Source organism: Nycticebus coucang, chromosome 6 (genome assembly GCF_027406575.1).
Source record: "Nycticebus coucang isolate mNycCou1 chromosome 6, mNycCou1.pri, whole genome shotgun sequence".
NCBI lineage: Eukaryota > Metazoa > Chordata > Mammalia > Primates > Lorisidae > Nycticebus > Nycticebus coucang.
Genome location: NC_069785.1, coordinates 94,403,323 through 94,415,129, shown reverse-complemented (window position 1 = coordinate 94,415,129; position 11,807 = coordinate 94,403,323). Strand labels below are relative to the sequence as shown.

Here is an 11,807-nt window from a genome sequence, read left to right as displayed (position 1 = left end):
GTTTTCCAAAAAAGCACATCTCCCCAGTGTGTTCACTGTGATGTGGTGGCAAAAGGTCCATATTTAACATACTTAAACTTCTTCAACTCAGATAACATCGCTCTAAAGTATACTACCAAAACGTTAATTGGGAAAAGCAGAAAACAGTTTTAGTTTACTCAATATCACATGCTAGAAGAAAAGTTTGCATGAGAAAACACTGAAGAGGTAATTTTTTTAATCCAGATTTCACAAACTCATGGTGCAAAATGGGTCCCCACAGCGTCCACATGAGGGGGCTGCCATACAAAGCGACGGAGAATGACATTTACAATTTCTTCTCTCCACTCAACCCCGTGAGAGTGCATATTGAGATTGGCCCAGATGGAAGAGTGACCGGCGAAGCAGATGTAGAGTTTGCCACTCACGAAGAGGCTGTGGTGGCAATGTGGAAAGACAGGGCTAACATGCAGCACAGATACATAGAGCTCTTCTTGAATTCAACAACAGGGGCCAGCAATGGGGCATACAGCAGCCAGGTGATGCTAGGCATGGGGGTGTCAGCAGCCCAGGCCACTTCTAATGGGCTGGAGAGCCAGTCAGGGAGTGGCTGCTACAGGACTGGCTACAGTGGGCAGAAAAGCATGGGTGGGTACGACTAGTTTTGTAGGAACATTTAAGTTTTTTCAATCAAATTTTCACAGGCAGCCAACAAGCAATGAAGAGCAGTTACAACTGTGTAAAATTTTTAAGAAGCCTAAATGGGCAGTATTCCAAAGTCTCAGGATAAAACTCTTTGCACTTGAACTTCAACATGGACGAGTAAGGAAGATTCAGTCTTAAAGTTCTGTAGTCGTTACTCCCATATTTTGTGGAATATTTAAAGTTGTTAAGTATAATGTCTGAAACCTACCTGACTTGTTTTTCTATTTAAATAAACCATAATATATATTTGGTATTTGAGTATATGGAGACATTTTCTTAAACTATAAGATTGAATAATTTCACTAATTTATTTATCAATGTTAGTTAATTTTTAAGAACAATGCTCTGTATATAGTAATTCTTTAAACTCTATACATTGAGTTCCTTTGTTTGCATTATATCTTTAAATATCATTTCTGCTCCATTTTTAGCACTTGGTTATTTTATTTTATGTGTATGTGACTTATGACTATCCATTAAGAACATGTTGACTCCTGTGATTTGCAAGCCCGTACCTGCCCTGTTCCCTGCGCCTTCCTTTGTCTTTTGGAGTCTCCACATTACAGGGAAAGGACTTCTAAATGTTAATTGTGATCTGTGGTCTTTCCAGTGTCATCTCCATCATGTATTTGCCTTTTAAAATCCTTTCCTTACTTCTGCCACCTTCAATTTCATCTGAATCCTTTATATTTCTTTCTTATGGGATCATTTAATAATACAATTTTTTTTAAGTTATGAGCTTTTTTCTAAAATTTTTCTTGATGTATGTATGTTTGTGTATGTATTATATATACATATATGTGTATGTATATGTAACATACATATGTATATATAATATACATACACATATTATATAGTATATATTATGTATTATAATACAATATAATATATAATACACACATGCATATATTACAAGAAAAATTTTACATATATGTCTACATAATACATATATGTATATGTATTATATATGTATAATACATATATATGTATATATTATATATACACACATATGTACACACAGAGACATACATACATCACATATACACACACAATATCTATATATATACACACACACATAGAAAGAGAGAGACGGAGAGAGAGAGAGATGATACGGTTTTAGGTAAACTATCTCATTTCTCTGTTTCTTTCATTGTAGGTTGATTTTCTTCTTATCATTGAGGAAAGGTCACATAATGCCCACAGAGGACATTTTTTTCTGACTACTCACGTTTGGGTGATTGTTTCTCTGTACCCAGTTTGATTGCTGTTTTCTTCCCTCTCCGTTTGACTCTCTGAGCATCATTAAAATCCTTGCCCCACAGAAATTAAACTGGGAGTGAAGAGCTGGGTGAATGGTGGGAAATGCACATTCCTTTGGCTTTTGAGGAATCTTAGAGTGAGAATGGAGAGGACAGGCAGGCAATGCAGAGAATCGCTGAGGAAGCTGACCCAGAGGAAGGGTGCTGTGTCTCACAGGACGTTAGAGGCAACTTCTCTACCAAAGTTGGAGGAGAGAACTTCTCTAGCTGCAGTCTGTGACCCTAATTTGAGATATTTCACAAACTTTCATTAGAAGTGGATCTTTCCCCTAAGTCTGCTTCAATAGGACCAAACATACCTTTCCTTTCTCTGGGCACATTTTCTACTATTTGCACAAACTCATAAAAATGACTCCCCAGAGACTGTTCTCCATCACACCCACCCTCTCCTCCGGTCACTCCTACTTCATGTCAGAGTGAAATCTTGCCACCTGTGTCACTCTGCCAGTCCTATTTCTGCTGCTGCAGCTTGGCAGGAGAGTAAGGGTCCTCACTGCAGCCACCAGCCGCATGGCACTGCACGCTCATCCTGGCCCCTGCGGTCCCCAGTCAACACAAGGCACTGTAAGTTTCCTACAAGGCCTTTTTCTCATGGTTTAAGAAAGTTCACCACATTTCCAGGAAGGGAAATTTCATGACAACTGCCTGTGTTATTTTGGATATCATCTTAATTCATCATGTTTTTAAGAAATAGTTTTTAAAGTTTGTGATATGAATTTGAAATTATTCTATAAGCTGAACTTTCTTATTCAACATTTTCTTTCATGTACTTCAATGGATAAATCTATTGGTAGGCAACTGATTCCAAGTTAACCAATGACAAAAGTGGTAAAAGACAAAGCTAATCCTATTCCTGTCCCCTAAACAATCATCGTCTATTCTTTAAAAGTCCATCATTCCACACCATGCTAAGGCCACGCTGTGTCCAGTCTCATCACTTACTCTTAACTCCTGGGACTTAGCACCGCAGCTGTGGGGGCATGGTCACCCCTCCTTGGTGGGCCAAACTTTCTCTCGCCTCCCCACCTTTGAAACTCCACCACCTCTTCCTTCCTTTGTCTTATTCCTAAATACTTGTCAATGTTCAATTTAGTTGCTATACCTTCATCATAGTTTTAATATCCTCCTCCTCACACAACAAACATACACACATGCGTACACACCCTTGGGCACCATCCCAGCAGTCTGCATGTTCTATCTATAACCCTGGATTGGTATTATCTGCTTATTATCTTCTTTCTACTAATAAACTGTACACTAACTGGCCTATCGCCCACTTATAATTGAATACATTGTTTTCCTAAATTAATAACTTGATTCTTTACATATATATTTTCCAGAAACTTTCCTATTATTTTTTATACTTTTAGCCTTTTCAGCATTAAAACTACCTTCGTTACTACCTGTGATATAAAATATTTTATATAATTTTTACTTGAGCTCTCAACACATTGTTGCAGCTCTTGGTATTCTCAGCTCTCCAGAATCTAGGGAACGGTGACATGTTCCCTTTATTCATTTCCTTTGGAACTTTATAATACTTAATTGTTTTATCTCTTTAAACAGAAATTTTCTAATCAGCTGAGATTATTAGGGTTTGCTCTGTAGAGCATTTCTCAGAAACCACACTATTTCTCTGCTTTCTCCAGCCGGGTCCTCCACAGCTTATTATCAAGTTTATGGACTGGCTACAACTCATCAGATTTTTGTATGAAAATATCCTGACTTCTTACAAGAAAATAACTGCATCTTATTTTCAATAAATTTCACTTATATGCCTTATCATCTTGATCCCTCTATAATAGTAGATTGGATTAATATTTTCCAAAAGTAATCTGCAATGATCTCCAAATCTGTTTTTCCTGAGTTATAACTAAAAGTTCAAGGCCTATGTTCTTGTAAATTTAATTTAGGCTATTCTTTCAAAAGTTTCTTATCTACATTGAAGTTCATCTACTGGTTTCCAGACGATAGTGAATATTAAAATATTTCCCTGCAATTTATCATTATCGGCTGGGAATTTCACTACCAAGGACACATTGTACCTTTAAACTTTACTGTTTCGCTATTTACTCCACGTAATTAAATTAAAATGCTTAACAAAATGTAGATTAAATCAACCACCAATTTATTTAGACTAAAAGAATTTGTGGAATTTGCTGCCAAATGTAGGCATAAAGAGTGCAAGGCATTTTTTATAGGTGACTGTGGTTATTTTATTAGCAATCAGGAACTACAAGTATTTTGACTTAGAATTTTAATGAATAGTTGCTTTTTACCTTGTAAACTAGCTTATATGTACAGTTATGGATACAAGGATTTTACTACTAGATTTTTGTCAAATAAATGAGAATTGGACCAATAACATTTCTATTTCATGAAACGTATCCAATGAGAATTATATTTAATTCTGAATCCTAATTATGGCTTTAATTTTAGCATTGTCTTTAAAAACACATTCTCACACAATGTGTTAGTGAAATCCAAACTTTTACTTAGGATTTAGCCAGAGAAAATTATAGATAGATATGGGATTGAGAGTCATACCTTTATAATTCTGGGGATGTTGGATTTTCTTATAATCACAGTTCATTTTCAGCTCAAAAATTTCCTTTTGAAAATCACCCTCAATGACGTGCCAGGTTATTTATGATTCAGGCAGTAAATGAGATGTGTTATCAGAAAATAGACTTACCATAAAAATAATGCTTCAGACTATTCACCATCTATGAATTTCCCTAGAATCCATATCCTTATATCTACCTAAAATCTTTGTATTTTTTAATCAACCCTGTCACTCTGTTGAACTCAAGGCATTTATGAAATGAGGAATTAGGTTAATATTCAAATTCCATACACTCAATCCACATTCACAGTTTGAGTTTAATATCTGTACTTGCTTTAGAATATTTTTAATAGTCTTGCTGTATCTTATGTTCAGAGTTTCCTAATAATTAAAGAGTAAAATTGTGTTGAGTCACTGAGGATCTGAGACATGGAGATTTTTAGAAATCTGTAATTGTAAGATGTGAATTGAAGAATCAGCTCTATAAGTTTCTGTAAAATATTTGCAATGATCTTCCCTTAGAACTGCCTTGGGAATAACCAAATCCTGTCCCTCCGTGTGTTAGGCACCCTTTGTCGTACTTTTCATTAGCATTGCACACTAATGCTTCAGATTCTGCTGCAGGAAACCAGTTCAAGCACATACGATCTGACCTCACTTCATCTCAACGAAAGGAGATATGTTTGTCAACTTCACTGCCATCTCCCCATCCAGCTCCTGAGCCTAGAAAAGTGGCTAGGCATAAAATATGTCAAGAAGTATTTGTAAATAAATAAATAAATACTAAAATGGATTAAATAATGTCTGAACTTCTCTTTCTTCCATTTTTATTGAACATAACCTGCCTGTGACAAATGAATTGAGTTTTTGTTTTAAAATAATGTTATATTTGCTTGACTCTATGGGCTTCAGTATTTTTTATATCTCTGTATAAAGATGTATATATTTAAAACAATAAATAGCAACAGATTAGCTGAACCTCATGCCATACACACAGAGAGAGAATTTTTATTATCATTTAGTACTAACTTATCCCCTAATTTACAATGTAATATTTTATTCAGTTCACTCTGTATTTAAAGGCATGTTACTGAATTTTAAAACACGTGTGAATTTTCTAGTTATCATTTTGTTGTTACTGTATGGCTTATTTCAGTAGTAGTTAGCGAATATATTCTGTGTGGCTTAAATTTTTTGAAATTTGTTGAAACTTGTTCTATGAACCAGCATATGGTCATTTGAGAGAAATACTCTATGAGACAATCTTTACAAATTCTGTTCTGTACTTTGGGTGCAGTGTTCTCTGTATGTTAATAAAGTCAAGTCTGGTAATTCTGATGTGCAAATCTTCTGTAGACTTGATTTCTGTTTATGTTAAAACTTTCATATCAAGTTTTTGACTATATTCATTTCTCCATTTCTGATGATGATTTGGGCTAAAATATACCGTGAAATTATGTTATCAGGGACATTCAAATCTAGAACTATTATACCATTTTGGCGAATTTCACATTTTATGGTTGTCGAATATTCATCTTCTAATCTAGCAATTATTTACACCATTGAAACCATTGTCTTTCATTAATTTAGCTACACTAGGTTTATTTTGGTTTTTGTTTATGAATAGTATTTGTTTTGTTCCTTTTATTTTGAGCTCTCCTATACTGAAGGGATGTTTCTTGTAAGTAGCATGTGGTGTTTTTATAAATCTGTTTTGGCAATTTGTGCTATTTAATTGATGTATTATCTATGTTTGCATTTAACATCATTACTGAAATATATTGTGGTTTTCATTATTCTGTGCTGTCCAGTTAACCTAGATTTACCTGTATATTTATCTTTCCCATTGCTCTTAATTTTTCTCGTTAATCTATATTTCCATCAATTATCATTTTCCACTGCTGAAAAGTCACATTAGCAGATACTTAGTGCAAATATGCTCAGTAATTTATTTCGTACCTGAAAAATTTTATTTTATCCATAATCTTGAAGGATATTTTCACATGCTGTGTATTGCTACTTTTTTCCCCCAAGTTGAAGATTGCAACTTTCTTTGCTTTTACGATTGTCAGAAGTTTTATTATGTTGTGCCTAGGTATTGTTTATACTTATATTTATTTCTCTCAGCCTTTAATGTTACTTTTAATATCTTTTCTGGGATCTATAGGCAACTCTGGAAATTTCTATTACATTATCCCTTCAAGTAATGATACTGTTTCGTTCTATCCTCTTTTCTTTTGAGAACCCAGCCAGACACAGGTAACACCTTTCCATAAAGTCCACTGTACGTTTTTCCCTGTATTCCCTGTCTTTTGCTCCTCCATGCTGCGTTCTGGATATTTTCTTCTAAACTATTTTTGACTTTATAAATTTTCTATTTATTCATGCTCATTGTGCTGCTAAAACTATTCATTGAGTTTTTACTTTCAGCTATGATCATGAATTCTCCATCTTGAATATGTAAATTATAGTTACACTACCACCTGTGGCTAATAGCCCCACAGTATGCGTTGCTTCTTATTCTAACCATTTTCTGTCTCACTCTTGATTTTCTGTCAACATTTGACTCTTGTATGTCTAGTTACGTTTGATTCAGTGCCATCTTATGTGTAAAATGATATTTTAACGTCCTATTACTCCAGGGAGAGTTTACATTTGTTTCTTTTAGGCAGTTTGCCTTGTATCTCTGACCAGCCAAGACCACCTTGCTCTAATCCGGGGCTGAAATGCTGTACTCCTGGGATTTGTGATAGCTGGTCAACTACTTAAAGTACACACATTTGCGATCTCAGATAAGTGTCTGGGATACAAATCTGATTCATCCTTTTGGCAGTTCCCAAAATCCGTGGCACACTCCTGTCTCTCTGAAAGTTCTGCTCAGCTGTTAGACTCTCAGAAGAACTTTTGAGGTTAGCTTTCTGAACAAAATGCGAAAGGTTACTGGCTGACATCTGTGGGCTTCACATTCCTCTAAAACCCTTGTGCTATAAACCTTCTCATCTTTGGTAACAATTCAATATCTTGCCAGATGTTTTCAGAGGAAAATTTAAGCCAAAGAATCTTAATTCAGTAATAATGGAAGTGGAAATATCACACTTTAAATTTTAATTTATGAGTTCTAACTAATTAGCTGTTTTTTATTACAAGTTATCTCTATATAACCATTGTTATTGTTATGCTTTTACAGTAGCTATAAGCTGGCATCAAATATTAGGCAATTTATACATGTTCGAAAGCCTTAATCTAAAATACTTAACTTATTTTTTTAATCTGATAATTATATGTGCATGTGTGTCTCCGTGTGTGTGTGTGTGTGTGTGTGTGATCTTCTCCTTTCTTCTTTTTCCACTCTGAATACAGGAAACTTATATATTTAAATAAAGCATCACCAAGTAAAAACTACATTTTTTTTTGGTTGCATTATATGGATTTTTTTCTCAAATTCAAATAAGGTATGCCTTAGTTTCTACCTTTCAATCCATACGAAAATTTCTTATAGCTTCCAAGTTAAAAGGGATTTACGTCACCTATAACTGCTTAAACTTCATAAATTTCACTCTATGAAATTCTGCATTATAACATTTAACTCTCTTACTAAATTCCCCACAGTAGGAGATACACTGCTTTCTATACAATAGACACCCAAGAAAATTATTTTGAGTGAATTGCTGAATTTACTCTTCAGATAAAATCTAGTAAATCATTGAAAATAAACTGCAGAGAAAATGTAGCAGCTTATGTTTGTTAAATATTTCCAGGCTGTCTCCTCTGCACCCTGAGGTATTTTGAGTAACTTGGAATTAATACCTTGCCATTGTTACAGGACTTGTTTCTAAATAATTGTCCTCCTAATTTCTTGTTATTTTTGTTAACATTTTGCTACAACCAACTAAATATCATAGCTAACCATGAATGCCCAGGGAATAAGTGACTGAGTTTGGGGCAAACTACTTACGAATGAGACAATCATGGGCAGAAAATGATTACAGTGGCACCCAGTCTTCAAAGAGACTCATAATCTCTTATTTCCATTTTAAAATCCCATAAGCTTTGAAAACCAACTGGATCTGGATTGATTTATTGGCACAACTTGACTTGAATTGACTTGTAAGTACTTAACATTCTTTACTTACTCTACTCACAGTCTCACTTTTCTCTGTATTTAATTACAAGTACTCCATGGAGAGGCACGGCCAACAGGCTCTGTGTCATATGTGCCTCACCTTTCTAAAATCTGAAAAAAGTGGAATTCTAAAAATATGTTTGATTACATTCATTGTTGGTAAGGAGAATTTTAGAAAATAGAAATCACAATATCTAACTGAATGATTTAGACCCAAGAGGTCACATACAGGGAATCACAAGAGAAAGATTTTGAAGCACAAAATAAAACAGGGCCAATATTAAAATCTGGGAATCCAGAGGGACCAAAGTTAAACAGGTGAGATCCTTGGATTAGAGAAGGTAAAGGGACTCGATCAGCTACCACTACACTGGGAGTAGTTTGTTCAGGAGATTATGGGACCGTTGAAGGCGAGGCTGGATGCCTCCCAGGGCAGAAGCTGACATTGTGCTGGACCATGAAACAGTGATGCTCTTAGCGTGTCTTCAAACAAGTCTATTTTTCTAGTGATTCTCTCAACTTGAATAATTTATTATTATAATATCTGTTCTCAAAAGTCTTATATACGATGTGAATTAATTATTCCTTGGTTTGTTTGAAAGGATAAATATGACTATTAACAAATTATATTGTAATAATTCTAGACTCAGAAAACTGAGTGAACATTAACTTTCTGTTTCACAACTATGCTCCACACAATTTTTTTTTTTTTTCTGAGACAGGGTCTCACTTTGTTGCCCTCAGTAGAGTGCTGTGGCATCACAGCTCACAGCAACCTCAAACATTTGAGCTCAAGTGATTCTCTTGTCTCAGCCTCCCAAGTAGCTGGGACTATAGATGCCTACCACAATGCCCGGTTATTTTTAGAGACAGGTCTCTCTCTGGCTCAGGATGATCTCCAAGCTTTGAGCTCCACCCGCCTTGGCCTCCCAGAGTGCTAAAATGCAGGCGCAAACCACCGCACCCAGACTCCAAGCAACCTTTTGACACTACATGCCTTGGTTATCTAGAATCATTTTGACTGATTATTAAAAATATTCTCTTTCTTTTCTTTTTGCTTTTATTTTCTGTTCACCTAGAGTCACATCAAAAAAACAAAACTCAAAACAGACTTTTTCAGCAACTATATTTTTCTTTTATTACCAATGCTTAGCCATAAATAAAATTATCTTTAGTAGTATTTTAGGAAGGATGTAGCATAAGCTAGGTGACTTTTCCTCTGATTCTGGCAACTTACAGCTTTCAAATTTGCAGTAATAGCAATGTTTGAGGGGCTATCTAATTACTCTTATGGAATCAATCCTACATTTTATTTACCTTGAATCTTCTGAAATGCGAGGGGCTATATAAAATAAATATTGATTTTACATGAACCTAGTAAATTGAAAAGCAGACCATAGATGCACAGTACATAAAACAGAACTGAAAAAGGCCTAGAAAAGACATAGCATAGAAAAAGGCAGGGAAAGTCCAAAGTTCAGGTCGGAGAAGCAATCCAGTTGCCCTTGAACATGCTGTTAGCTTCTCCTTCTGCAAGATGAGGATATTAATGTGTATCCCCTCTTCTGCATTAAGATTTATAGAATTTGAAAAAAGATCACTCTGATTTCCTTGAAAAAAGTAATAGTTACATATAAATATCACTTATCAACCTTATTCAGGAAAAGCTACATATAACCATCATTTCATAAGTGGCTGAAATCACTTTTATGTCTCTTTCTATCTTCATGTAAGCTAGAAAAAAGTTTATCAAGTTCCTACCAGGGCTCTCCTACCATGGAGACCAGGGATGCACTGATGTTATGTAAAAGAAGGGCTAGAAGAAATTCTAGATTTGCCTTTTACAACGTCTATGACTCTGGATACATGTTTTTATCACTTTGAGACTCAATTTCCTTAAGAGTGAAAATAAGGATAAAACTCCCTTTACTACATTATAAAAATTATAAAGGATTATAAAAATTAAATGAGATAATATGTGCAAAAGCCCTTTGAGAAATACCGTAAAGTTTTAGATATCAAAATACTGACTCCAATAAAAAAAAAAAAAAAGTCTAGTGTAGGAATGTCTAGGAGATTTTTATTTGTTTGTTGTTTTTAATTTTTAAATTTTTCAGTTAGTAATCTGGAACTTATGGAATGAAAAACCTTTGATTTTATAATTACTTGAGAAAACTCTATAGAATAATGGTAGTTCTGATCATTTTTAATGCTTTATTAAAGAATTGTTTTCTAAAAGCTGAAATGTGGTTAGAAATTTGTGTCCTTGTCGGTATTTTGTTATAGGCCTTCTCCTTCTTGTACTATCAAAATACAGCTTGTACTTTGCCACAAATATGTATAAAAATATGAACAAAGATAGACCAAAATCATGTTCCCTTCCCCCTTAGGACTGGAAGAAGAGGCTGTGTAAATAGTTGCTACGTGAATAAATAATGAGGTGAGAAGTAAAGAGACTTAAATATTTGATATGTCATCACGAAAAGAAAACACACAAAGCATCCCCATCCCAGCTTCTTGCTCCTGGGATGCAGGTGAAGAGGTTTGCAGCAGGGGTGCTGCTGTGGTCAGAGCAACAGGCATTCCTCTCCAGGTCTGTCCTGGGCCGGGAAGGGCCTCAGCATTTCAGTGACAGCCTGGAGTGCCGGCTGGAGGGTGCCCTGCACACTCCTGTCCCCAGTTAGCACTTACGGTGTGCTTAGATACATGTTTGCTACTTGTTTTTGTTTTTACAATTAATACCTAAAAAACTTTACTATAGATACCTGTCGTAGTTTAATTTAAAAATATTTTCTTTCTTAGTGACTTTATAATAACACACCAATAACAGCTTAGATTTTAAGTAAGGCTTTACATCTTTATTTTACTTTTTTTTTTGATACTAGAGATGTAAGAAAGTATTGCCGGTTAAGATTTTAAGGTCAGGAGCGATGCGTTCCCTGCCAATACACATGACACCTGCTGGACATGGGGAGGCAGAGAGTCACTAGACCATCCAGCATCCAAACCCTTTATGACTATTTGCCATTTCCTAAAATGAGACTTAGAATTTTGATCAAACTTCAGTCTTTAGAACTAAACAGTTCCCAAAGTTGCTATTTTAATTTACTCTTGA

At 35.0% G+C, this 11,807-nt stretch overlaps 1 protein-coding gene across 1 annotated transcript; it reads left to right on the top strand.

Annotated features, from left to right (window-relative positions):
• Positions 1-248: 248 nt before the first annotated feature.
• On the top strand, positions 249-704 carry LOC128588799 (heterogeneous nuclear ribonucleoprotein F-like). The gene has a single exon (XM_053595597.1). The coding sequence runs from the start codon at positions 249-251 to the stop codon at positions 639-641; it is 393 nt and encodes a 130-aa protein (XP_053451572.1). The 3' UTR covers positions 642-704.
• Positions 705-11,807: the final 11,103 nt, after the last annotated feature.